Genomic DNA, 27,696 nt, shown 5'->3' on the forward strand with positions numbered 1-27,696 from the left:
GTGGTAGTCAAAGAGTTTGGTATGTGTGTGGTATGTGAGTTTCTGGGAGGGTATAAACTTCTTCAGCTCCTTCAGAGATACATGATTTGCATATTTTTCTCATTCTTTTCTCTTCTAATTCATTTTCCTCTTAGCTGCGTAAGTGATAATTTAAAAACACAATTATCACTATTGTATGTTATATAAAAGTTGTTAAGAGAGTAAATCCTACGAGTTCTCATCACAGTGGATTTTTTTCTATTTATTTAATTTTGTATCTGTATGAGATGATGGATGTTTGCTAAATCTATTGTGGTAATCATTAGCTGTATATCCTAAACTTATACAGTGCTATATGTCAGATGTGTCTAAATAAGACTGAAAGGGAAAAAAGTTAAAACACAAATTAGGTGATGTCATTGCCCTGCCTCTACCCTTTCAAAGGTTTTCCCTTAGACTTAGACTGCAAGCTCAGCTTCTGCCGTGGCTTTCGAAGACTTTCTTGCTTCTCTGGTATCATCAACCCTACCACAGCTAGACTGACCTATCTCAAAAACGACAACCCTTTCCCAACTTCTGTGGCACATGCTTCTCCCTTCATCTGGTTGGATCTATCTCCTTGAACTGTGTCCTCTGCTCAGAAGACGTCTCCACAGAGAGATCTCTGGTCACCCTTGGTAGTTCTGTTCTCTTTCACTGTGGCCTGCCTGTGTCCCTTTTTGCTTGTCTGTATGTCCTCTGTCTAACTTTATAAGCTCCACAGTGGCAGAGAACTTACAACTTTCTGTGTTGTTGTATAGCCAATGTTCAGAGCAGTGCCTAGGTTAGTAGGCACTCAGTATATATTTGCTGAAATGAATGTATCAAGAAATAAACTCTTCCATTATGGAGCTCTCCTAAATGTCTAGATCAATGGGAGTTTAAAGTACTTTGACAGTAGTTGGGGATTGCTTTTTATAATTGATATGTTCCTGAAAATTCATGCCTAAATCATTCTATATATGTTAAATAATTAGTTTTAAATAGAGTTGTATGATATTCCCAAAGATGATTTAGTTTTCTCCTGAGTGAGCTTCAGCTGGCAGAACAATTAGCTAAAATACATTAACTTGCTCTTCTTCTTTGCTCTCAGAATCCCGGATCTAACAGATCAGGAAACGCTAGATTATACCTGAGGGCTGGCTTGGCGGTTCAGTGCTTTCCTTTTAATATTGACTCATATGCATCAGTTAAAAAAAGACTTTAGGTCAACTCTAGTTGAAAATCTTAGCCTTAAGTTCATTTATGGAGCAAAACAAAACAGTGATAAGTATGACTAGAGAAAAATGACCAGAATCGTGATTCAGAATCTGTTCGTGTGAAGAATAGTTGGGGCACTTGGAGGTGTGAGGGCTCTGAGTGGGCACCACAGCCACCCTCAAACACTCCTGGGCCACAACCAGAAGAGCAGTTTTCCTCTGTACTTCCACAGGGCAAAGAGAAAACCAGTAACTGCGAGTCATAAAGCCATGACTTAACTAAGAACTTCATGAGTACTAAAGCTGTCCTGTCATTGACTTAGTCTCTCAGTCATGTCCAACTCTTTGCGACCTTGTGGACTATAGTCCACCAGTCTCCTCTGTCCGTGAAATTCTCCAGACAAGAATACCAGAGTGTGTAGTCGTCCCCTTCTCCAGGGGATCTTCCCAACTCAGGGACTAAACCCGGTCCCTGTTTCTCCCACATTGCAGGCAGAGTCTTTACCATCTGAGCCAGCAGGGAAGCCCTACTGAAGTTGTATATATATGGAAATGCTGTCTCAAGAAATGGTGAGTTGTTATCGCTAGAGGTATTTCAACCAACTGATGAGAACCCAGTGGAGTCACTGTGACAAGGACTCTAGCATCTTATGATCAATTAGTTTCTTGTGAATGAAGGGGCAGGTTCAACAGCAGCCCATGGTTCTAATTCAAGGAACTCTAAAAACCTATGAAAACAGATGAAAAAAATTAAATTTACCATGACTTTTTTCAGGGACACTTTTATTTTTGCTTTGGGAATAATACAGAATTCAGTTGGGGGCCCTGTGGGTGTTGTGTTGACATCCAATGGATTCAGTAGCCACAAATGGTCACCTGACTGTCTTTAGGAAGGATGAGCTGAGTCACCTGCAGGACTTCCCTTTTGCCCAGTGGGGCTTGCACACTGGAACCCTGCTAGCCAAAGCCCCCTTTCTCTCTGTTGCAGCTGTCAGGTTCCCCCTTAAATAAATGCTAAAGAAATACTTAGAGTGTATCACCTTGGAGAAATGTTAAATTGTCTGCTGGAAACACCTCTGTGTCTGTGGCTTGGCTTTTGCTCAGAGTTGAAAGGTTTATGGTAGAAAGTAGAACTTCTGACTCTAGGCATTTAACTGATTGACAGGAGATATATTAATATATCTTTCATTACCTGAATGTTATGACCAGAGATGTGTCAATATTCACTTACATAACACATCACCAGCCATAGAAATTAGTTTCTGCAAAAATCTCCCGGTCAATGTTGTGTTAAGACCTGTCTGCTTTTCACCGTGAATTCTGTGTTTTGCTTCTAAAACCACGATTGGAATTCTGTGTTGCTATCTTCTACTCACCTTGTGTTCATCTTTTAGGCTTTTGGTTTTGCTAAAATCCTTGTAGCTAAATAAAAGTTCTAGGCATATTTTGTTTCAGCCACTCTAGGGGAGAAAAAAAAGTGTTGACAGAAACAAGAGGTATTTAAAATTTCTGTTTTTGGAAGACACAATTGATTCATTTTTTACCAGCGCCCTAGGCTTCCTTTTTAGAAGTAGCAAAGTTCCCTAGAATAATGAGTCGATACTCTAGCCCCATTAGTTAAAGTTACAGTAAAAGTTTCATTTCAAATACACAGATAAGGTTTTCCTGTTTTAACTCTATCCATTTACTAAAGACAGCCAGATCACCAAGATGGCCTCTAGGTGAACAGTCAAGATAGGCACCAAAGTTGATATAGGAATGAGTTTTCAAAAATATTTGCTATACCAGAATTACAAAACCTCTTCTCCACCATCCGATTTATATTCAAAATTGCTACTACTGCAGGACATTAAATTACTTCAGCATTGTTGAGTTTGATTTCTACTGCTAACCTTTTAGTAAAAAAGTAACAGATTTGTTTGTTTATAATGTGATTTTAGAAGGCTTGCTGTATTCTTAAAGACATGACTTTGTGAGATAGCATGTGCCACTCGCCTATGGAAATGCGACCCTGAAATAATCTTAAAAGCCACTCAAAAAATATGGTTAAAACAATTTTTGAAGAATTCATAAATTAGGTAGTCTGCATAAACTTAATTACTTTTTTTTACTGCTAATTTGTTTATTAGAGATTTTTGTCTATGTCCCAAGAACTCTAATTGTGTCACATTTGAGAATAAATGGAAACATGACAGAAATAAAATTTTTCATGATTATAAAAGAATTTTTATGGGTCAGTAGTCAAAGGAGAAAGAGGCTTTGTTGCTAATACCAAGTAAAAATTCAGAAAGTCACCTGCCACTTGTTCCCCTGGTTTCCTCTGCTGACCAGGAAACAGCAGTCTTTTCGGCTACAGCTGTCCTGTCCACTGGCTGTTTCGGTGGTCAGTTGTATCACAGTTCACTTCTCAACCTCAGACAACATGGGTGATTGAGTCTGCTTAATGCCGTTACATATAAAACATCAAATGATAAGTAAGGTTCCATTTTATGTGCCAGAATGGCTCGAAGTTAGGATACTAGTCAGATAACTCATATTATTTTTATTAAGACACAAAGCTGTTGACTCAGGACACAGGAGCTCAAATCTCTCTGAAAATGCCTTGTCAAATTACTGACAAAGTCTTAAACACACATATTTCATCAGACTCAGTGGGGTAGTTTGTTTACTTTTGTCCTCAATAATTCCTGGGAATTATGTGGATGTGACTAGAATTTAGATTTAGTGCTGGTGATTCACTGCATCCAAAAATCCCTATATCAGGCATCACCTCGTGATGTGCAAAAAAATCAAAACAGCGGCAAAAAATAATTGAACAATTGCAAATTTCTTTTGTGACTTGTTAATCCCATGGGTCCTGATAAGTGTGTCAAGTATTAATGAGAATCAGGATCGTGTTGTGTAGAAGGTTATGGAATTTTATATTCTCTTTTAGGGGTGTTTATGTGGGAAATGGCAACCCACTCGAGTGTTCTTGCCTGGAGAATCCCAGGGACGGGGTCGCACAGAGTTGGACGCGACTGAAGTGACAGCAGCAGCAGCAGTGTGGTTTTACATCATTCTCACTTGTCTTAATTCGAGCTGCATTTATCTGTGGGCATTTCCTCAGGGTCTCTACTTTAAGGGTGACATTTTACTATTGATGTATAAGCAAGACACTTATCCCCTGGAGAAGGAAATGGCACCCACTCCAGTATTCTTGCCTGGAAAATCCCATGGACGGAGGAGCTACATGGGCTACAGTCCACGGGGTCACAAAGTGTTGGACACGACTGAGCGACTTCACTTTCTTTTCATCCATAGCAGTTTTACTGCCATTTGCCCTTACACGGGAATTATTTCAAGATTCAACCACACAGAATTCGGGGCAGCAGGGGGAGGAAGCATGTGAGCGAGGAGAGTGAGCTGTCGTGCGAACTATTCAGTTGGGAGTCAGGTGGTGGTGATTCTGGCCCAGCTTTGCTCCTGACAGCTTTGTTCCAAGCAGACCACCAGATTATTCTCTGCATGTGATTCTTTTACTTCGCAAACAAGTATTTTTGGAGTGCTTGCTGTATACTGTATATGGCAGCAAACAAAATGGACAAGATCCTTGACTTCATGAACCACATATTATATTGGAGGAAGATCAGCAATGAGCAAATACATAGATTAAAAAAATTTCAATAATACTACGTCAGGTACAGATATACTATGGATAAATGCAATGGAGAAAAATCAAAAAAGAAGTGGAGAGCTTTGGAGAGCGTGGATATGATGGCAAGGGGCTCGATTTTAAGTAAAGTGTCATTCAGGAAAATCTTACTGTTATGTGGAAACCCAGGATCCATGAAGATGTGGGAATCCAGGAAGTGAGGAGAACCAGATATCCTGAGTCCCGTGGTATCTGCCCCAAATGAGAAAGAGGGCATGATGGAATCAATCCTGCAAGCAGATGCTGCTGGCAAGGATGCAAGTGTTGGGGGGGTAGATGTAAGGGAGAGTTGGAGGGTCTTGCCAGGCACATGTAGAACTTGGGAGCTCCCTTTCAGCTTCTGACAGTTTTTTCGACAACGATGTTAGGAAAGTTATTAATATATTCCTTTAGCAATCATTTATTGGTACCTACAATGTGCTAGGTGCATTGTTTGATGCTGAGGATACTTTGGTGAATAAAACACAGTTTTGCCTTCAAGGGACTCAGCCTAATAAGGGACCAGACATGAAAACAATTACATTAATGTCCAATGCAATCAGTTTAGAAAGGTGTGTGATATGGGGACAACACAGAGGGACTCTTTCCATTAGGCAGTATTAGGGAAGGCTGCGCCAAGGGAAGAAATAATAGCTAAATTATATTTTGGAGGATAAACAGAAGTTTGCCATGTGGACAAGGTGGAAAAAGAGAGCAGCCTAAATCTATTTTGTATTGGGGGAACTACAACTAGCTTAATATTATACGAACAAAAAATGAGAGAATAAATGGATGTGAGGGAGGTTGGGGAAGTAAAATTAGTGATACTTAGTAATTAATCGCATATAAATGGTGAGGGTGGAGCAAAGGTTTGTAGGCTTGGGGACTTGGGTAGACGGTATCACCACCAAGAAAGTCGTTTATCTCAAAGGAGGACTCTTGGCTATCGTGGTGGCAGGAGACAGCAGGGTGTTGTTGACATAATGTCTTCATCTGGTTCAACAAGTGCATGACCATAAGTTTCCTTTCAGTGGAGCTAAAAGCAGCTTTATTTCTGGAAGAGATGACATGATTTACACTGTCATCCAGTGCTAGGCTGGTAAATTGGCTCCCTGAAAAACAAAACTCTTATTTGTAGCATCTGCTGATCTCTGTGGTGTAAAGATTCCACTAGATTTCAACAGTCTCCTCGCGCAGCACTAGTTCTGTCCCCTGAGGTATTTGTTGAGCTCCCGTGAGGTGTGAGGCATGCAGCCATGTGCTGGCTCTTTCTCCTTATCTACTTCCCACCCTCCTCCAGCCCACTCTCCCCAACAGGTTGGTTTTAACAGTAGGTCTGCTTTCTAGCTTCTGGTGGCTCAGAGAGGCAGTCCTGATCCCCTCGTTTCTTCTTTACCAGGTTACACAGTTTGGAATTGCCTGCCTCACTGTGAGAGGCTCTGACTCCTGTCAGGCAGCCTTCTGCACACAGCTCTCTCCGACTTCCAGTACCTGCTTCTTCACCCTTTCCCTTGAATCTGGGATGCCAGCAGCAACCTGTCCCCACAGGCTGCACTGCCCCCAGTTGGTTTTTGAAGCCTCTCCAGCATCTTTGTAAATGGGCAGTGACCCCACTTGAGCGAGCCGTTTCTTTCACGCTGGAGCTATGATTATTGCAAATGAACAGTAAGACAGACACAGTCCCGGATTTTTAAGAATTTCAGACTAATGTGACCAAAAATGCCTTGACTTCTCCCATGATCTCTCTTCTGGTGTGAGACAGTGACATCCATAAATGTTCGCCAGCGTGGTTTTCCACGCCCATGCCTAGTGAAGCTGGGAAGCAAGGGAACTTCTTTCCTGCTCCCATTATGCCCCACCTAAGCCATACGTCTCACGAGGTCACTTGAGGCCACCAGAGATATGGACGTAGGAAGCTGGTGCCATTGGTCCATGACAGAGAGAAAGAGCCATCTGTTGTTATTTGTGTTTTCTGGCAGTGCTGATGAATTCATGCTCCTGTGTGATTTGTGAGTTTATACCCCTGTGTTATCTGTGGACTCATGTTTATGAGACGAGGTCAGCTGGGTGAGACATTCTGGAGTGCTGGGCTGGCATCATAGCACTGGCTATGAGATCTTTTTAGGTTTCAATTTTCTAATAATTAAAATGAGGAAACAGGAGTAGATTTTCTTGCAAGACCATCCATCATTAACATTCTCTTCATAACTAAAGTCTGCAGCTCTGGGTGCTCCCTATGACTGGGATCTTATTCACTGAACAACTTGTTTTGGCTTACCAAAGACAAATTTAGGAATTAAAAAAAAAAAAAAAAGATTGTGTAAATCATACATCTAACTCAGTAGCATGCCTCTTACCAAGTTTTATATCAAAGAGAAATATTTTGGCTACCTATTACTGTGTAGCAGATTACCACAGACTTGGCAGCTTAAAACAGCACACACCTATTATCTGATGGATTCTGTGATTTGGAACCTGGGAGTGCCTTAGGCCCTTGGTCTCAGGATGTGTCCTACGGGTACAGTCACGGTATTGGCCAGGGCTGGGGTCTTGTCTGATGGCTTGCCTAGGAAAGGATCCACTTCCAGGCTCATGTGATTGTTGGAAGAGTTTCAGTTCCTTAAGGGTGGAGGGCCTTAGTTCCTGGCTGGCTGCTGGCCAGAGGACACCCTCAAGTCCTTGCCAGTAAGCCCGCCTGATACGGCAACTTGCTTCAACAGAACCAGTGAGGAGGAGAGTCTGCTAGCAAGATAGAAGTCACAGTCCTATGCGCCCTAATGATGCAAGCGACATCCCATTACCTCCTACTGATTGTCATAGGGTCACTAGCCAGCTCACATTCAAGGGGAGAGATTATACAGAGAATAAATAGCATGAGGTAGGGGTCGTTGGGGCCAGCTTAAAGTCAGCCTTTCACAAAAACTGCTCCACCCCCATGGGAAAAGAGTTTTAAATCCTGAGCTTTTCTGATATACTCAAAGGTTAGTTTATTTGTCAGAAGTAAAAAGTGACAATGAAATGCAGTGTGGGGTCCTAAATGAACATCTTGGTGATATTTAATCGGGTCTTTACTTTAGGTAAAGATAATGTACGGTGTTAATTTCTTGGTTCTGATAATAGTACTGTAGTTGTGTAAGGTGTTTGCTTTGGGGGAGCCTGGATAAAGGCTACATGGAAACTTTGTGTATTATTTTTAAAACTTTTCTGTAAGTCTCTAAAAGTAGTTTGAAGTAAAAAGTTAAATATTAGATAAAATTAGCTACAGGACTGTATTGTACAACATGGAGAATATGCAAAGGTTTTATAGCCGTAAATCAAGTGCCATGTGCTTAGTCGCTCAGTTGTGTCCAACTCTTTGTGACCCCATGGACGGGAGCCCGCCCGGCTGCCCTGTCCATGGGGATTCTCCAGGGAAGAATAGTGAGCGCCCTCCTCCAGAGGGTCTTCCCAACCCAGGGACTGCACCCAGGCCTCCCGCATTGCAGGCAGATTCTTTACCATCTGAGCCACCCGGGAAGCCCATAAATCAAGTATAACCTTTAAAAGTTGTGAATCTCTATATTGTGCACCTGCAACCTATATAATATTGTACATGAGTCATATTTTTTAAAAAATTAAAAAGTTAGAAAAAAGTGATTTATAAAACCTAAAAATCCTTTAGCTATTATATAAGCCTACAATGTGGCTATAGCTTATTCAATAATTTTAACTTTATGTCTTTATCAGAGCTATTTTTGCAGATAAAATTCTGAAAATTTGTGGGTGGGGAGATGGGGAGATGTTGGTCAAAGAGTACAATAAAGAAAAATATATATATATATTTGTAAACAGGAAATTTATTTGATAAATTTGCTTAAAATGATAAAAAATTATTTTAAAAAATCTATAATTTTTTTGTATTAACAGATAATTTGAGTAGCATTCCTAATGAAAATCCCCTAGAAACCTCATTATTAGTATATAGTAGAAGTATTTATATTTGTATGTATTTGTTTCAACAAAATTACAGAGGTAAGAATTTTCTGCTTAAGCTTTAGTGGAAATGTTTTAAATGTTGAAATGTTTTAAGTTGAAATGTTTTAAGGGGATTTTGCACACCACCAAATGCCCTTCAAATGTCCATTTAAAACAATCACCTTTTCTAAAATAGTGTCCTGATAGCCAAATCTGACTCCTTCCCTGTTACGAGCATTGTTTTCAGACGTCAGTCTGCTTGTTGCTTGGATATCAGCACTTATATTCCAAAATAGTGTGGTCTGTCTCAACACACTGTTCCATGTGATGAAAAGCAAAATGCTTCAGCCCCTTGTAGGCACTTAAATTTCATGCAAAGCAAGAACAAATGGCTCCTCATTTTGCTCAGTGTTTGAAAGGGCTGCTTGTTATTAATACCCCATCACTATTTCACATGTCCTCATCCGGCAATTTAAAGCCTATGGGTCTCGGCTGGTTACACCTCTTAAGAGAGCTATTTGGAAGCACTCTAGACATTTTTCTTAAGCCCTATTTTTAGAATGGAAGGCCTAATGCTATTTTAATGTCTCTATATATTCCCAGGTCAAGTCTCGAGATAAAAAAAAAAATCTGTTACTTTTTGAAATTTAACAAAGCTGGTGGGATTATCACCACTCCTCTGAGAAGCATTGTGTTAAAGAGTGAATTTTGATTCACAGAATGTCAGTGGTAAAAGGACTGTGAAAAATCAGCTCTTCCAAACCTCTGACTTTTCACATGATGAAACTGAGTCTTGTGTGACTGAACTATTGGCAGGACCAGGCAGTGAGGAGCAGCCAGCAGCCAGCATGAGGAGTTCAGAGGGGTGGCTTATGCTTTCTTGCAGAAAGTAACTCAGCTGAGGGTCAGTGACAGGAAGTGAGCTTCTGAGTTGAAGACTCAGCTTTAGAGTGAAAATGGTCTGCTGGACCCCTGTGTGAACCTTCATCGCCCTTACCATAGAAGGCTCTGAGCGAAGGTGTGGAGCGATCAAAGAACATGTGGGCTCGGAAGTGAGGAAAGGTCCAAGAAACAGCTGGGAGAGCTGGGCCCCAAGTGCTGCTCAGCCTCGCAGTGAATCTTCTCCACCTGACGATGTGGGATGACTTTTCCTTCTGTAAGTGGCACCTGGAATTCCATCAGAGATTCCTTTGGTCCAGCAAGCAATCTTCTAATGATGCCAAAAACCTCTGAAGGGTGAAGTGTCCATCTATTATTATATACTACACTGTGTTATTTTCATCTCTTTTCTTCTTTGAAAGTCTCATTTCAATCAGCTCACTTGGGGAATGTAGCTTTGATGGTAGGAAGGGGAAAAATGTTTAGCAGCAAGTATAGCTTCCCAGGTGGTGGTAAAGAACCCTCCTGCCAAGCTGGAGACACAACTTTGATCCTGAGTTGGGAAGGTTCCCTGGAGGAGAAAATGGCAACCCACTCCCGTTTTCTTGCCTGTAGAATCCCATGGACAGAGGAGCCTGGTGGGCTACAGTCCTTGGGGTCCCGAAGAGTCGGACATGACTAAGCGACTAAAACAATGATGCGCTGGTGGAGGTGGCTTTCCAGGTGGGGCGCTGCAGTGGGGTGGGCAGGATGGTGTCAGGACACTGGGACATGGGTCAGGGCCTAGGAAGCAAAGGAAGAACGCGGAAACCAAGCCGAGCTTGAGCAGCTCTGCTCTCGCGCCTGGGAAAGAAAGAGAAACGCCTTCACCCTTTCCTAGTGTTTCTTAGCCCCTTGGCAAATCCTGATGGTTGGAGGTTGAGTAGAACTTTGTAGAGTGAAGGGAGAACCCACCCACTGTGTACATGGTTGGTTCACTGGGAAAGTACATACCAGGTTTTGAATTAACCTTGAGTTATGCTTTTGGGACAAAAGCAAGGACTCATGTGTAATAGAGTAGTTAATAGTTCTTGAATTAGTTGGCCTGGGTTTGAATGCTCGCTGGGACACTCACTAACTCAGTGATCTTGGAAGAATCTCATATATTTTCTGTGCTTACGTTGCTTTTTTCATACAGTAGAGATGACAGTAATGGTATCGCTGGTATAGTACTGTAGTGAGAAATGAGTTAATGTGTATGTAGCACTTAGAGCCTAGCAAAGTAGAAGTAATTGCATAGGAATTCTGTGTTCCCCGTATTCCTCAACCACATTTCTTGGTTTTATTTGAGAAAATATGTAAGATCTCTAGAATAAGATCTAGGAAAGAACATCTTTTCAAAAATGTTATTTAGGCAGAATTTTCAGTTCTGTGAATAATTTGTTTCCTGAATGGCAATCAGATGTCTCCTTTCCACTGAGATACTTGCTTGGACTAATTCATATTTTATGTCTGAAGCTAATTCTTTCAAATGTAAAACTTATTCTCACATCTTCACTAACAAATTTGGATACATGTTAACATAGTTATGTGAATATTAGGATTCTAAAAGTTACTCAATTTTAAGACAAGTTTCTGAGAAGGACAAAAGTGCTTGTATCTAAATGTAATTGTTGAGTACTCTCTCCCCACATTTTTATATATAACAAGGCCTCGCTCTTAAGATTCTTTCATAGACTTGATCCTCTCTGTTTTAACTCAGTGGCTGGCATATCCCTTTATGTTCCAGTGATCTATAGACAAATGAGTGGGGAATTATAAATGTGTTTGTTGGGTCAAGGAGTTCTTAAGGCCTAATTATTAGGTCCTTATGTGAGAATAAATGATATGGGATGGTAGATAGGGCATGCTGCTGCTGCTAAGTTGCTTCAGTCATGTCCGACTCTGTGACCCCCATAGACAGCAGCCCACCAGGCTCCCCCATCCCCAGGATTCTCCAGGCAAGAACACTGGAGTGGGTTGCCATTTCCTTCTCCAATGCATGAAATTGAAAAGTGAAAGTGAAGTCGCTCAGTCGTGTCCGACTCCTAGCAACCCCATGGATTGCAGCCTACCAGGCTCCTCCTTCCATAGGATTTTCCAGGCAAGAGTACTGGAGTGGGGTGCCATTGCCTTCTCCGAGATAGGGCATGGGTTGAATGTTAAAAATCTGGATTCTCTTCCCGCTTCCTCTGTTACGAAGCTGTGTGTCTCAGAATCTCCCTAGACTTCCCTCAAATGAAGGATTTGAATGAGGTGTTGATTAAGGTTTCTTACAGATCTGATACTGTATAATTCTGAAATTTCTTATTGACCCTACATTTTTGAAGTATGTGCTTTGCTTTGACTGACATGTACATTTTCTTTCCTAGTTTTCTTAAAAATCATTTGAGATGCCTTTGTCAGATAACCAGCTAGGGTGAGAGGTGCAGTCCGTAGCTGCAAAGTAGAAAAAGCTGCCTGGATCTGCAGGAGAACAAGTGCATGACCTTGACATTGTAGCGTCCCAGTCCCCAGACATAGGGCCTCGGATCCTGCAGTTTGATTGCATGTCAGATGAGTAAAGACAAACTCGAGGCATCGTTACCTTACTGCTAGTGGACAGTTGTTTGTGTTTTCTATTTTGCAGAAGACAGCATAGAACTGAAAAGATAAATTACTGTAAAAGGTTTCAGAGTTGCCATTTGTTTGTGTAATATTTTCTTTTCTAGGGAGACAGTGAAGGTTAGGGAACAGCTTCTCTCTGTCTGCCTCTCAGAGGGTTGATAAAGAAATGAGATTGACCTATTTTGTGATCTACTCCTGCCTTTTCATTTGGGGACATTTTCATGTTAATTTACTCCTTATGGCAGTAAGTAGAGGGTTTTTTTTTTGTTTGTTTTTTGTTTTTTTTCTTTGGTTGACAGGTTTACTTAACACAAAAAAATCTCAAAAAAAAAAAATCATTTTGGATAAATCCTTCTACGAGAGAGTTAGATGATCTGTTATGGAACTAGCTTATTCCCTCTAGAATCATGACAGTGAGGTGGCTAAAATGCTTGTTACAGGGTTGAAGGTTGTTGTTGACAGTTCACGTTGTTGATTATAGTAAATATAAATTAAAGTATTATTGTAGCATGGGTGGCCAACTTTTCTTTAGTTTAATTATTATTTTGAGAAACAGTCTGTAAAAACATTAATTTCCACCCTTTTCTTTTCTTCTAGTCATGGACTCCTGCCTTGTAGATCCTTCTGTGAATCTGCAAAAGAGGGCTGTGAGTCAGTCCTGGGAATGGTGAATGCCTCCTGGCCCAGTTTCCTCAAATGTTCACAGTTTAGAAACCAAAGTGAAAACAGCAATGTCAGCAGGATTTGCTTCTCACCACAGCAGGAAAACGAAAAGCAATGTAGGTGTCTGATTTTGTTGCATTTTTAAAAGTTTTTTATTGAAGTTCATGCTAGGAAATACACAAATAATGCATACAGTACAATACATTTTAACAAAGTGACCAGACTCACGTAACTAGCACCCAGATCAAGAAATAGAATAGTAACAGCAACCCAGAAACCCAACCTCTCTCCCAGTGATCTGACCCTCCCAAAAGAGACCTCTATACGGACTTCCATCACCTCAGGTAATACTGCCAACTTCTGAACTTGATATCAGTGATATCAATCGTACCGTATGCGTGCCTTTTTTGTCTCACTCCATTTGCTCAACATTATGTTTTAGAGATTCACTGTATTTTCATCTTCTTGTAGTTCATTCATTCTCATTTTTTATGGTATTCTAATATATTTTATGGGTTTCCCTGGTGGCTCAGTGGTAAAAAAAATTCACCTGCCCCTGCCTGCCAGTGCAAGAGATGCAAGTTCAATACCTGAGTCGGGAAGATCCCTGAGGGAAGGAAATGGCAAACCACTCCAGTATGCTTGCCTAGGAAATCTCATGGACAGAGGAGCCTGGTGGGCTACAGTCCATGGGGTTGCAAAAGGTCAGACATGGCAGCAACTAAACAATAATATGTTTTATACCACAACATATTTTTCTACTCTGCTGTTGACAGACATGTGAGTTGTCTCCAGCTGCTGTGATGGTGATACTGTGACTATTCTTGTACATGTCTTTGATGGAACATGGCTATGTATTTGTTTAGCAAAACAGTTTTCTAAAGAGGTTATGGACATTATATTTCTCCTAGCTATGAAAGTTGCACTCGCTCCAAATTCTCCCAAACACTGGGTATTGCCAGTCGTTTTCATTTGAGCAATTCTGATGGTAGTGTTGTGGTTTTAAGTGGCATTTTCCTAATGATTGGGGTTGAATTTTCAAGCTGTTTTGGTTATTTAAATATCCTTTTTTGTGAAGTGTCTGTCCAAGTATTTTGCCCATTTTTTGATTGGGTAGTCTGTCTGTCTGTTCCTGATTTGTATCTCTGCATACATTCTGTATAGAAGTTATCTGTTGGATATATGCATTGGAGATGCATATCCCACTGGCTGGCTTACCTTTCCTTTCTTCTGTTAGTGTCTATTATGGAATAGAAAGTCTTAATTTTAATGGGTCTGTATTATTAATCTTTTGTGATCCTCAGTTTTCCAGATTCTCATGCTACAGTATGTGAGAGCCTCTTTCTAAATTACTAGGAGGGCCCTTTGGCTTCCACAACATGAGTTACAGTTGCCTGGAGTTTTGAGTTCTTTTTCTAGAATATTGATGCTTACTTAGCACTAAGCCATCCAATCCATTGTCCTTATCGTTACTTACTAAATACTTGGTAAGTCACCCCACTGAGTGCATTCCTTTCTGTAGGTAAATATTCCAGTTCACTTCTGATAACGATTTTAACAATTGGACCACCCCCTGGTGCCAGGGAATGTCTGTCTCCACCTGCCATCAATAATGGCAACTTCACTCTCATGCCAGGGGTGAGTGATCCAGATCAATAACCCATCAGACTGGCTGCTTTCTGGGACCACGCCTGCAACTGTCACAAGCTGGGTTTTTCAGAAGCAGTCACTGAGATGGAATTTGTTGTAGAGGGTGTTTATTAGACATCAGCACTTGTGTGAAGGAGGAGAGAGAAGGCAGGATGAGGTGAAGGCAGAAGCCAAAATGTGATCCAGGCCCACTGAAGGTTTGGCTAAATCTTCGGGGAGTTCTGGGGCTCATATGGTCTCAGGGACTTGTTCCATGTTGGGACAAGTCAGCCAGGTCTTTATAGCCCCACCTCAAGCCACCATTGGATGTGATCCTTCTTGGGAAGGATGTGCCCCTGTTTAGAGCCATTCTCTGCAGCTAAAGCTAAACCTGAAGCATCTGAAGCCTGTTGGCTGACAGTGGGGGAATCAGATCCTCTCCTGAAGGGCAGGAGTGTAGAGTGGGGACAGACCACATTGATCCAGTAAGAGGTGAACTGATTTTGCTCTGTGTTTATAAGACAGCGTCGGTTCTAAGAGTGTATTTCTCTGGTGAGCCTTGCTGAGAAACCAAGGCATTTATTGCATTCTGCTCCCCCTTGTCAGTCCCAAGTTGTCTTTTTTTTTTTTTTTTTTTTTTTTGCAGAGCAGCAAGATTGCTAGATTTCCGCTTGGCTTTGCAGAGGTTTTCTACCTAACTCTTTGGCTTGTTGCTCTTCACAGCAGAAGCCTTGAGGGGAAATCCTTCCACACAGGCTGCCCTTCTCTGTGTCTCCTCCCTGCTACAGCCTTGGTGCCTTAATTTCCCACTCCCCTGGCAGCACCAAAACTCAAAGTTTTCTCTCTCTACCTCTGTGGGTTTACCAAAAAGTTCGACTGGCTTCTCTGTCTCTTTGCGGTGGCCCTATGTCCAGACTCTCAGTTTCTAGTACTGTGCCAAGAATTGGCAAGTTCCAAGGGGTAAAAGCATCCACACACAGAATGTGACCGTTCCGCAGTTGTCTTCTCTCTGGATCTTAGCCACTCACATCTTAATAGTCTCACCAGCTATCAGAGGCCTTTAAACGGATGTTTCTTGTGTTTCATCTGGCTTTTTCAGTTTTACTTGATGGGAGGGACATTGACCTGTCACAAGTTATTTATCCAAGCCAAAAGTAAGGGTTTGTTTATTTCTTTTTAGCACACTGCACAGTAGAGGTCTACTGCTAAATTAGAATTCCGTCCGAAAGATTGTACGTAGCAATAAACTACCAGAATGATGAGTGAGTGTTCATGAAAAAGAAGCCCTTTTAATTCTTTTTCAGCTACAGTTCTCCCATTTTAGTAAGAACACTTTATTAGTTGTCATTTGGAAAAAGTAGCCTGTTGATATAGGATTTAAGAATCCACTGAGAAAATTTGAAAATCAAAAATGATCAGTGTTCCATAACATGTTGGTCCTAAAGTATCAGTTTTTAAAATCAAAGTAATACCAATATTCTTTAATAGCTCTAGGTGAAATGCTGCTTCACATATGTTCTTCAAATATCAAAAGACAATACAAATCTTTCCATCTTGGAAAAGATTGATGGTTTTGGAAAAGATCTGGGAAGATATATTAAAGAAGCTTATGTTTTAAGAGAACAGAAATGTGCTAAATAACACTCATCTGAGATCCTCCATTTGTCAACCTTTTTAGAATTCTTTACTGTATTCTTTTTTTCCATGTAGAATTAATTCTCTGAAAATGAGTCTGATAATCGGTGTTTGATGCAGTATTTTCCTGGAATTTAAAATAATTTTTCCATCTCATGCTTGATAGATAAAGAGTATGCTGGTCATCATAGGTATATTCATAGGGCATGTGTTAGGAAAGAACCTCTGTTAGCTGTGATATTTATGTACACGTGAGAATATAATTTCTAGTGCACATACACATAGTTACTTTAAAATGTTCATGTACTAAGAATATTGCATGCCAGGTGGAAAAGTATGAATCGTATAATATTGCCTAATCGTATAAGGGTCTGTGCTGTAAGACCAGTTATGAATATAAGTCATGAAGTCCTTTTCTCATGTTTTCACTTATTTAGTAAATACTCATTGAGTATTCAGTTCTGAGCATTATTGCAGGTAATATGAAAAAATAAAAGTAATTACAGTAACCATAATATTGGTTTATATCCACCTAGAGAGATGGTTCGCAACCAGAGATAATCTTGCGACCCCTCCACCTGGGGATTTGACAATGTCTAGAGATAATCCGGTTGTCACAGCTCTGGAGACAGAAAGAGTTGCTCCTGGCATTTCGCAAGTGGAGACCCACTATACTGTGAAACATCCTTCAGAGCACGGGTCAGGTACCCACACAAGCTGTTTGGTCCCAAATGCCAGGAGTGCTCCTTTTGAGAGACTCTGGGTTGTGCGTGATGTTTTGCAAGGTTCTTTATAGTAGTAATAATAATAATAATACTTCCCATACTCCCTACCTTTAAGGAGTAATAGTTAATACTTTAAGGAGTGTTAGCCTGATTTGGTAGATCTGTATATGAGAATGTGAGAAACAGTGTAAAAAGAACACTGGTAACTCCATGTGACATGCCGACAGACAGACACTACAGGAACACAGGTTAAGTGCCAGTGGAACAGAACTGGAGCCAGGGACACAGAGGAGCTGTGCATATGTGAAGATGAAGGGTCTCCCTTGACGCAGAGGAAGCGAGCGGGGGTCCTGGGAGGCACTCGGCCCTGAGGACCCGTGCTGGGTGTCAGGTGTCTGTTTAGCCAGTGAAACAAGTGAGAAGTGAAAGTTGACTCCCATCTTGGTTTTCTCCTTCCAACTCGTCAAGGCGTTTGCCCAAGAAAACAGCAACCTCGCGTTCACCTCGTGAACCCCATTCTCCTTTCCAAACTGCTTTCGCAGCTGTTAGCCCACTTTGCTTCCAGAGTAAATCTCTGAGGTGTTATCATCTTCATTTTATAAATTAGGAAACTGAGGTTCAGGAAGATTATCCCAAGGTTATTTTAAACCAGCCCCCCAGCTCTGTCTTCATCCCGGGACTGTCCTGGGGTTTGATTATTAATCTTCGAATGCTCCCCTCTCTTACAGCCTCCTTCTCACAGGAGCTTTCAAACGCCTTTTTAGACTGAGTTGAGCCAAAACTCACAACCTGTAACAGCTGCTTTTCCCAACGCACAGCTCTGTAAATTTAATCCATCTTGTCATAGCATCTTTTAAATCAGTCGTGACTCTGAAGATATTTTGTTCTCACATGGAAGGCCACTCAGTTGTCTCACCCTTTCTATCTTATATCAATGCCTGGTCCCGTAAAGTAAATAATGTGCTAACGTGATAATGCTGTGGAAACTATTCTCAGAGGTTTTTAAAATAAACATTGGTGTGTGTTTCCATAGTTGAGTTGTGAGAACTCAGAGGGCTAAAAGTCAAGGTCCATCAATCATTCTGAGCTTTCTGACTAGTCCTTTACTCTAGCTTGTCTGAAATTGTTTATGGAAAGTAGTTTAGAAATAGATCTCTGCTGCCATGAAAGAACTTCAACTATTTATTCTTTCCTTTTCCTCTTCTTTTTCCGAGTATCTTATTTGCTTTCTTAGCTTCGGTTGCTGAGATAAACCACTTCAGCATGTTAGCCCCAATATGTTGTTGTCTCAAGATCTTAGTAAAACATAATACCCCCTTTCTCCTTTTGTATTGTGAATTTACTTGGGAAAATTGCTTTCTTTGAGGTAGTGTCAACATTTTGCCAGAGGTAGATGAGTAGAGTTACCAAAATTAGCCACATACTTTTCATTACAATAAATAGTCAAATATAATGAGATTTTCCTAGAACCTCAAATTTTGTAGCATTTATAATTTTAAATTATTGACAATTTAAATTATAAAAACATTTTCTTTCTTTGATATATAGTTGCTTCTTTTAAGGGCACCAAATCTAAATCTGAAGACTTGTTTTCAAGCCCTAGTTGTTTTATTTAATAACTGGGCGATCTTGAAGCAAGTTTCATAAACCCTTTTTACTTCTCTTTCCTCAATTTTATTTTACAGTAGGAATAATATCTAGGTGGTGGAAAGGTTTTATGGACTAAATAAAGTAATGTATTTGAAAAAATTTTGGAATCCATAATGAACTATGAAAATATAAACACTTCAATATAACAGACATTTAGAAGCATGCTCTATGGACCATGTAGTCAGTCAGTCAGGAACTGGAAAGGAAAGATGGAATGCAGAATTGTTTTTAAAAACTTATTTATTTGGCTGTATCAGGTCTTAGTTGCCCCACATGGGATCTCTTTAGCTGCAGCATGTGAGATCTAGTTCCCTGACCAGAGATCCAGCCCAGGCCCCCTGCACTGGGAGCTTGTAATCTTATCCACTGGACCTGGGAAAACTCACATGCAGACTTTTTAAAGTGCTCATAAGCCCATGGAGAGCTAGGCGGATGAGTACAAAGGCAGAACCTAAGAAAAGAATTTAAGCACAGATCATATGTTTGGGAGGGGCATGGACCAGTGGAGGAGTGGGAGGGTGGTTCAAGGGATGGAAGATGGCCAGTAAAGGTAAATTATGAATCCAGCTACCATTGTGGTCAACTGGAGCTTAATGTCATGGTAAAATCTGGGAAATAGTGTATGATTTATACAATATGGCTCTGAATTACCCCAGTAGAGAGATGAGGAGCTGGGGGATACCCTTGCTTCCTTCAGCCTTTGAAGCTGATGAGGATCTGCTACAGCCTATGAGTACCACGTCCTGTGCGAGCAGAGACGTGGGATGTGGAGGAGGAAGTCTGGACCTGGCTGCACCCTGCAGTGGAAGGCCTTTGCCTCTGGTTATTTCTGCTTCCTCCGTGGCACTCTCTCTGCCTTTGTTCCTAGAACACCGCTCTGTTTTGGTCTGCTTCCCACACTCTGGCCACACTCCAGTCTCTCCTCTCCTGGCTCCTGAAATATTGATATTCCACAGCACTCTGGTCTCAACCCTCTTTCCTCAATATTCTATTCATTTTGTCTAGGAAACCTCATAGTTGCTCATAGCCAACTAAGTACTGAGGACTCTTAAATCTGTCAGTTCATCCCCAATTTTATTCCACTCCCCCCGGCTGCCAACCTGTATTCCGAAGTCCTTGCTCCAGCCTCTTAAGCAAAGCTTTCCCCTCGGTCTCCAGCGATTGCCGTCCATGTTGCTGAATGCTATGGGATGTTCTCAGTCTTCCCCTGACTTGACCTCCTGCAACTTTTGACACATCTAATCACTCTCTTCCTCCAAGATAAACCCTCTAGGCTTCCAGGTAGGCTTTCTTCCTACTTTTGGTCTGTGTGCATATTCAGCTGCGTCTGACTCCTTGTGACCGCATGGACTGTAGGCCACCAGGATCCTCTGTCCATAGGATTTTCCAGGCAAGAATGACTACTGGAGTAGATTGCCGTTTCCTCCTCTAGGGGATCTTCCTGACCCAGAGTTCGAACTCATGTTTCCTGCAAGTCTCCTACACTGGAGGCAGATTCTTTACCTTGGAGCCACCAACAGAATTTCTTTCTACTCTGGCCACCTATTTTCATCCTCCTTTGCTATCTTCTACTCATTTCTCTCACTTCTAAACACTGGAGTGCCCCAGGGCTCATTTCTTGGATCGCTCCTTTTTTTGATGATCTAATGCAGGCTCATGGCTTGAAATGCTACCAGGTACTGACATCTACCAGCATGGATCTCAAACCCGCACATCCTCCAAGCTCTGGGCTTCATGTATGTGTATGCTTGTGCTATATACTCACACCACACACACGCACACACACACACACTGCTTTCAGCTTTCTAGTTATTTCTACTCAAGTGTCTACAAAATATGGTCCTGCATACTACCCGATCTAGTATTGCCCCGCCCCTGCTCTCCTCCAAACCCTCCTCATGTTGGTAAATAACAACTGCATTCTTCTAGTTGTTTCACCAAAAGCCTTGTCTCATCCTTGACATTTCTCTTTCTCTTCTATACCACACCTGATCTTTCAGAAATCTCACTGTCTCTACTGTCAAAATATACACATAATCCAGCCAGTGCTCACCGTCTCCATGACCACCCCTGGCTCTGGTCACTTCAGTTCCTGCTTGGATTATCCTTCCGACTCCTTATTAGCATCCTTGCTTGCCCCAGCAGGTTGTTCTCCATACAGAAGCAAAAGGGATCATTTAAACATTTACATCTCTCCTCTCCAAGTTTTCCCATCTCCCTCAATATTAAAGCCGCTATCCTTACAACCTTCAGGACACTCCATCAGTATCATTGCATCACATGACTCTGTGGGGGGGGGGGGGCACCAGTCACACAGACGTCAAGACAAACAGTGCCTCCTAGAGTCGTACAACACAAACACCCTGCCCTTCATTATCTGGCCCCCATCGCCTCTCTGATTTTTCTCTGAATACTTGCCTTTTTGCTCTTAAGGCTCCGACTCCTCTGCCTGCAATGCTCTTCTCCCAGAGGTATCTCCCCAGTTCTTTAAAGCACCTGTCTGTGGGGCTGAAACATAGAACACGTTAGGGAGAGTGATCACAGAGAAGGGAAGGAAGAGAAGCCATAGGAATGACAGCTACTGTTACTGTTGTGGTTATTTGAGCAGTCATAGAGATAAAGACTTGGAAGAACTCTTAATAAACGACACAATCAGCTTGTCCAGTACTTGAATTTCATTTGGCTGTGAATTGAAACGTGAAGGTTTTTAAAATCATTTAAAGCCCCTAACAATCTCTTTCCATCTATGGAGCCATGAGGAATGCTCAGCTTGTGGATTTCCTCTGTTTTCTGTGAGAGCCAGTCTTGTTTTGACTTCCCTCCTTCCCATGCCAGCTAAAGAAGCAGTGCCAAATAAAACATTTCTTGTTGAGCCTAAGTACTAGCTCTTCTCTTTGGGCTCAGTAATTCTTATTTATAGGTCATTTGAGGTTAGGTGTCCATTCTCTGCCAGATGTTGCTCTGCTTGAGATGGCACAGTAGTTCCTAAAACAGAAACAGAGAGATGTCCTTTCCTCACCTCCATTCACTTGTTCTTCCTCTATTTTCAAGTTAATTGCATGGCTTGGAAGTTGATAACTCAGAAACCAATATCATGGGTTGATCCCTGCACATCTTACAGAATATTATTTTGTTCAGTGGCTGGCATCCACGTTTTGTTCATTATTGCCTCTTGCTATCAGAAATCCACATTTGTGGTCTTACAGATGACAATAAAATGCAGAAATGTTTATCAACAAAGCAAACGTTTGATTTTTTTTTTGATATATGTAATTATAAATTCATAGCTCTAAGCCTATTTTATTTTGGTCAGTAAGCAGTCTGACCACTGTACCAAGAATGCTGGTAATTCACATCTGAACAATCCAAAGCCTGATCTATTTTAATTCTATCTCCAGCTTTATATCTCTATGTTGATCAATGTAATCACAGTAGATACATCTTTATAGAACCAGGTAGCTGAATAAAATTGCTGGTGGTTTTTTTTTCACACAATAAAAATATTAGCTTAGTTCTGTTTCATATTTCTCTCTCAAAATTCCCAAGACTGGATACTACCTCTGTCCTTTTGATGGACATACCTCCTTACACTCAGTTCTCCTTGAAATTGAGCTCCAGGAACGTGGCAATTTCCTGATAATTGAGACATCCTAGAGTTTGAACTCTACACTCTGGGCCACCCACTGAAACTAATGCATGATTCGGAATCATCTCATCAAAGTCTGAATCTCTTCTGAAATTGCAACTTCATTATGCCAAATAGCATCACAATCTTCATAACTTCAATTCCATTGAGCTCAGCAGTTAGGAAGTAATTGCCATCTCCATTTCATCTGCTCAATCCATATGTTTATTTGGTGTCTAAACCTCTGTGCACATTTAAACAAAATGAACTAAATTCATATTGAGGAGGCTGTGTATTTATCATAGTATTCAGAGGTATGGTCTTCCAAATATTGTTGTTTATGGGACCCTAAAAGGATTTTGAAAAATTATATACCCCTTTCACAATTTTAAGTTAATATTTAAAAACTTTAAATCATGAATGTAAGCAGTTGACAGCGTACAATCTAAAGGATATTATAATAATCGACATTTTAAAAATGAAACTGTTATATTACTCTTTTAAATGTGTTCAGTGAAATTTAAATACCATAGTGACTTGTCACTCACCACCATTCAAAATTTGCAAGCTCTTCTTTTAATATTGGAAAATATTACATAGCTTCTTTTCACACTTCTATTTCCCTTTGCTCACAGAATTTCATTCTGGTGTATTCTTTTAACATTTATAATTATTTTTGTCACCCTAGAAAAAAGCCATATATGAGAGTGGAAATTATTACTTATAAAAAACTTCTCTCACTTATGAGACTGAGTGTTAGCATTTTGATTAACTTACTGTAGTAATTGTGACTTAAGTCTATTATGTGTTTATAAATAATTACTAAGCTTAAATGTGACATTTGTTGGAAATTCATCTCTCATTGTGTTAGATGGGATGATTTCTTTTAAAACTGGTTTGTGTAGAAAGGAACAGGGTTTGGCATCAATTTCATTTCTACTTTTTTTGTCTTCTGGATTGTAATGACTTAAAGACTTATTCACATAATTTAGTACATGGAAATAAAAGGAGTTTACCATAATAATGGTCTTCAATTATTTGAACAACTTTCCAGGTTAACATAAAAAGTCACATAGTAATAATCTACCAGTAAAATTATTAGATTCTTTGTTTGATTCTTCTCATATTTTTTAAAGTAAGAATTGGAAAGCACCTAACTTGGCCATGAATTTATTATCCTGTCATTTAGAGTCTTCATGGTCTCAATTTCTGATAATTTTACTAGGATTTATCAAACATCTATTTATTTTATTTATCTAACATCTTTCAGTTAGATCACTTTATTTAACTCCTTATACTGAGAAAGAATTGGGAAAATGAAATATTGTTAATTTCAATTTATCTTTGATAATACAATAATTTTGATGAAAAACTTTATCATATGCATTAAACATATGCATCAAAACTTTGAAGCTGTTTATTTGGTTCATTCAATTTACATAGAATTTACCTAAATGGTAAAGCCAAACTTCACCATCAAACTAATTGGCCAAATTAGAGTGACTTTCTGACAGAAATAAGCTGTTTTTTACTTTATATTAGTGTGTTAGTATATGTCCCTCTGTAAAGTATCTTACTTTACTTAATTTACACAATAAAATTCAGTTTTTTCTTGTGTACAGTTCTATTAATTTTAACACATATGCGTAGATTCATATAACCATTAACGCATCAGGATACACAATAGTTGATTACCCAAAATGTGTGCTCATGTTATCCTTTGTGGTCAAACCCGCATTCCAACCCCACTGATCTGCTCTTCAGACTTTCAGTCATGCTTTTCCAGGATGTCATGTAAATAGAATCACAGTATCTTTTGAGACTAAACTTCTTTCACTTACAGTGATACCTTTAAGATTAATTCATGTTGTTACTTGTATCCACTATTAGTATTATTTTTACTATTAGTATTTAAGTTCTATGTATGTATATTACTTGTTGTAGGACGTTTATTTTTAGTGCATGCCTGTACCCCAAGCTCAAGCAAGTTTTCTCAAGCCTCATCCTGCGTTGCCCCCGGGACTCAGCGCCCCTGAGTCGACATGTCCTCTTAGCTGCCTCCTCTGCAAGACTCCCAGCTGTGGCCTAAAGGACATTTTTTATTTTTTAGTGATTATGAATATTATTGCCAGTCATTTGCTTAAATTTTTTTAAGCAAATTCCTCCAGGATAAACACCTAGATTGGTAAGTGTTTTATTATATAGGAATTGCTAAACTGTTTTCTAGATTGGCTGTTTTGTTTTGCTTTCTCACCAATAATGTATGTGCCTTCCAGATGCTCCATAATCTCACCTGTGCTTGGTATTGTCCGGTTGATTTGTATTGCTTTTGTGTTAGCTATTCTAATAGGTATGGAGAGGTATCTCATTGTGGTTTTAATTTGCATTTATTTAATGACTAGTGAATGAGCATCTTTAGCATGCTGATTTCCCATTGGTACATCTTTTTTTGGTGAAGTGCCCATTCATTTTCTTTGCTCATTATTTTTTTCCCCTTGGGTTGTATTTCTTATTGTTGAGTTTTGAGAGTTCTTTGTATATTCTCGGTGGCAAATCTTTTATTGATTATGTGATTTGGGAATATTTTCTCCCAGCCTACACCTGTCTTTTCATTCTCTTCACATTGTCTTTCACTGAGCAGACATTTTTATTTCAATGAAGTCTATTTTATCAATCTTTTTTTGTATGTCACATGCTTTTGTATCAAAGAACTCTTTGCCTTATGTATGTACCTGAAGATTTTCTCTTATAATTTCTCCTGAGACTTTTATACTTTTCATTTTATTATGAAATATGGTGAGTTAAATTTTGCATAAAGTGTGAAGTGCAGGTCAAGTGATATTTTCTTTTTGCAAATTAATCTCCAATTTTTCCAGGAGCACTTGTTGAAAAGGCTATCCTTTCCTCCTTAAATTGCTTTTGTACCTTTGTTATATTAATTTACCATATTCATGTGGATCTGTTTCTTGATTCTACTCTGTTCCATTCTTATTCAAAATTTATTTTTAAGTTCTAGTGCCTTGCCTTTCTGTATAAATTTTAGAATCAACTTGTCAAAAAATCATGCAGTGATTTGATTGGAATTGTGTTAAAGCTATCGATCAATTTAGGAAGATATCAATTTGATATCTAAATCATATTGAATCTTTTAAACCATAACCTTGGTTTATCTCACCGTTTATCAGGTCTTCCTTGACTCTGTTATCAACATTTTCATTATATAGATTTTGCACATATTTCATTGGATTCTTTTAGAGCTGTTATAAAAGGCATTATTTTTTATACTGGTCTCCTATTTTTCATTGGTTGTTATGGCAAACAGAATTATAAGATACTCTCCACTGCCCTGGAGTACTCACTCTACCTGTATAACTCCCCTGCTTGTGAATGTGGACGTGAATCGTGTATATGATAGGACTGCCGCTTCTGTTATGTGTCCCAGCTGACTCTGAGAAAGGTCGAGTATGCATGGAAGGGCTGACATAATCATTTGAACCCTTAAACTCTGTTCTTGATTCCTGAGAGTTTTTATTATGAAAGATATTGAATTTTATCAGATGCTTTTTTCTGAGTCTGTTATTTTGATCATTTGGTTTTTCTTTAGTTTGGTAATCAGGTGATTACATTTAAAAAATTTTTTGGATGTTGAAATAGCATTGCTTCTGAGTTTAAACCCCACTTGGTTGATTTTTTTGTGCCTAAATATGATTTTCCTTGAATTTATTCTATCAGGTTGACTGAAAAGTTCGTTCGTTCACTCTGAACGAACTTTTTGGCCAACCCAATATTAGGGGGCTGCTGTGATTCTAAAGTCTAAATTTATATCATTCACTAGATTTAGGAAGTTATAGTCATTTATTTGTCAATTTTCTGTACAAATGTTTCTCGTTTCCTTCTTGGATTTTAATGACATCAGTGTTAGATCTTTTTATAGTACCCAACTGGTCCCTAAACTTAGGTTCATGTTTTTTTTTTCAGTCTTTCTTCTCCCTCATGCAGGTTGGATAACCTGTTAATCTGTGCTCAAGCTCACTGGCTTTTTCCGTTGTCATCTCTGTTCTGCCATTCTGTGGTTCATTTAAAAAAAGGAACTTAGTTATTGTATTTTTTAGTTCTAAAATTTCTACTGGATTCTTTCTTTTTTTTTTTGTTTTTGTTTTTGTTTTTTTTTTTTTGGATTCTTTCTTGAAGTTGTTATTTCTCTACTGAGAACTTCTATCCTTGCACTCATTTCAAACCTGTTGACCATCATTTCATGGAGCATGTGTATAATAGCTGCTTGAAAGGCTTCGTCGAGTAATTCCAACGTCTGCGTCATCTGAGGGCTGGTGTTTGTGTTTTCCCTGGAGGTGCTGAGAGTGTCCTGCGTTTGGGTTTGCCAGCGGATTCTGGGTCTCCAGGGCGGCACTTTGAGTGCACTGTACGGTTCTGGGCCCTGTTAGGGTTCTCTGGAGGATGCTGCTTTCTGCGTGCGTTCTGTTGCTTCATGGTCACCTGACCCACTGGGGTTCAGGCCGTAAGTTTCGTGATACCTTCTGTGGGCTTTGGTTTCAACGTCAGTTTAGCTTTCAAAGACTTTGCTGAGCCTCTTGGATGCTTCCCACATGTATGCCTCCTGTGGACCGGTCTGGTACCTGGGCCATGCCTACATTGCAGTTTACTTCTCAAAGCTTGTGGTATCATAGTTCAAACCATCTTTACAGATTCATTCCTGGGGAATATGCTCAGGACTTCATACGCAGCTTCCTCCTCTGTGGCCTCCTGGAAACTCCCTAACTCCCAGGGACCCTTCCTCCTGTTTTTTGCTTAAAAAGCTGTAGTTTCATCATCCATTCAGTGTCATGTCCACCTCTGGGGCAAATACACATCCTAGGCTGTCGCTGTCTCCCCTGTTACAGGCATGCTACTTTATTACTGGGACCTCCCTCCAAAGGAGAGTTACGAGAAAAAACACCTCGGGGATTTCCCTTTCTCTTCGTTTGGCAGGGACCCTCCCTACCATTTCTCTGACCAGGGAGAGAGTTTCTCTTGACCATGCCTGCTACATAGTTCCATAATTTTACTACCCTGATTCTGTGTTGTAAAATATGGGTGGAAAAAGAAAAACACTAGAAAATGCACTTCATTATTAGTATTTTTTTTAACTGAAGTATATTTTATATTTGACATATAGTATTATATTAGTTTCAAGTGTACAATGTAATGACTCGATATTTGTATTAGTCTATTTTAAGTCAAGTTCCCTTTTCAATCTGCCTGTTATTCCTTCCTTTTCATATACCAAAGATAGCTTGCTTTATGTGTTTTGTTGACAATATTCAGTTATAATCAGAGGGGTAATGAGGTGGAATATTCTTATTCCACCTTAACTGGAGCTAGAAGCTTAGAATCTCACTTTCTCTCTCTAATTTTAAGATAAGT

The 27,696-nt window shown here is 39.9% G+C and overlaps 1 protein-coding gene across 1 annotated transcript in view; it reads left to right on the plus strand.

Annotated features, from left to right (window-relative positions):
- The window catches only part of CORIN (corin, serine peptidase), a 268,706-nt gene that overhangs the window by 109,654 nt on the left and 131,356 nt on the right, over positions 1-27,696 (plus strand). The window contains exon 5 of the mRNA XM_070451933.1: positions 12,946-13,127. Within this exon, the coding sequence (XP_070308034.1) occupies positions 12,946-13,127 (182 nt within the window). The remainder of the gene's footprint in view (positions 1-12,945; positions 13,128-27,696) is intronic.

Source organism: Odocoileus virginianus, chromosome 21 (genome assembly GCF_023699985.2).
Source record: "Odocoileus virginianus isolate 20LAN1187 ecotype Illinois chromosome 21, Ovbor_1.2, whole genome shotgun sequence".
Classification (NCBI taxonomy): domain Eukaryota; kingdom Metazoa; phylum Chordata; class Mammalia; order Artiodactyla; family Cervidae; genus Odocoileus; species Odocoileus virginianus.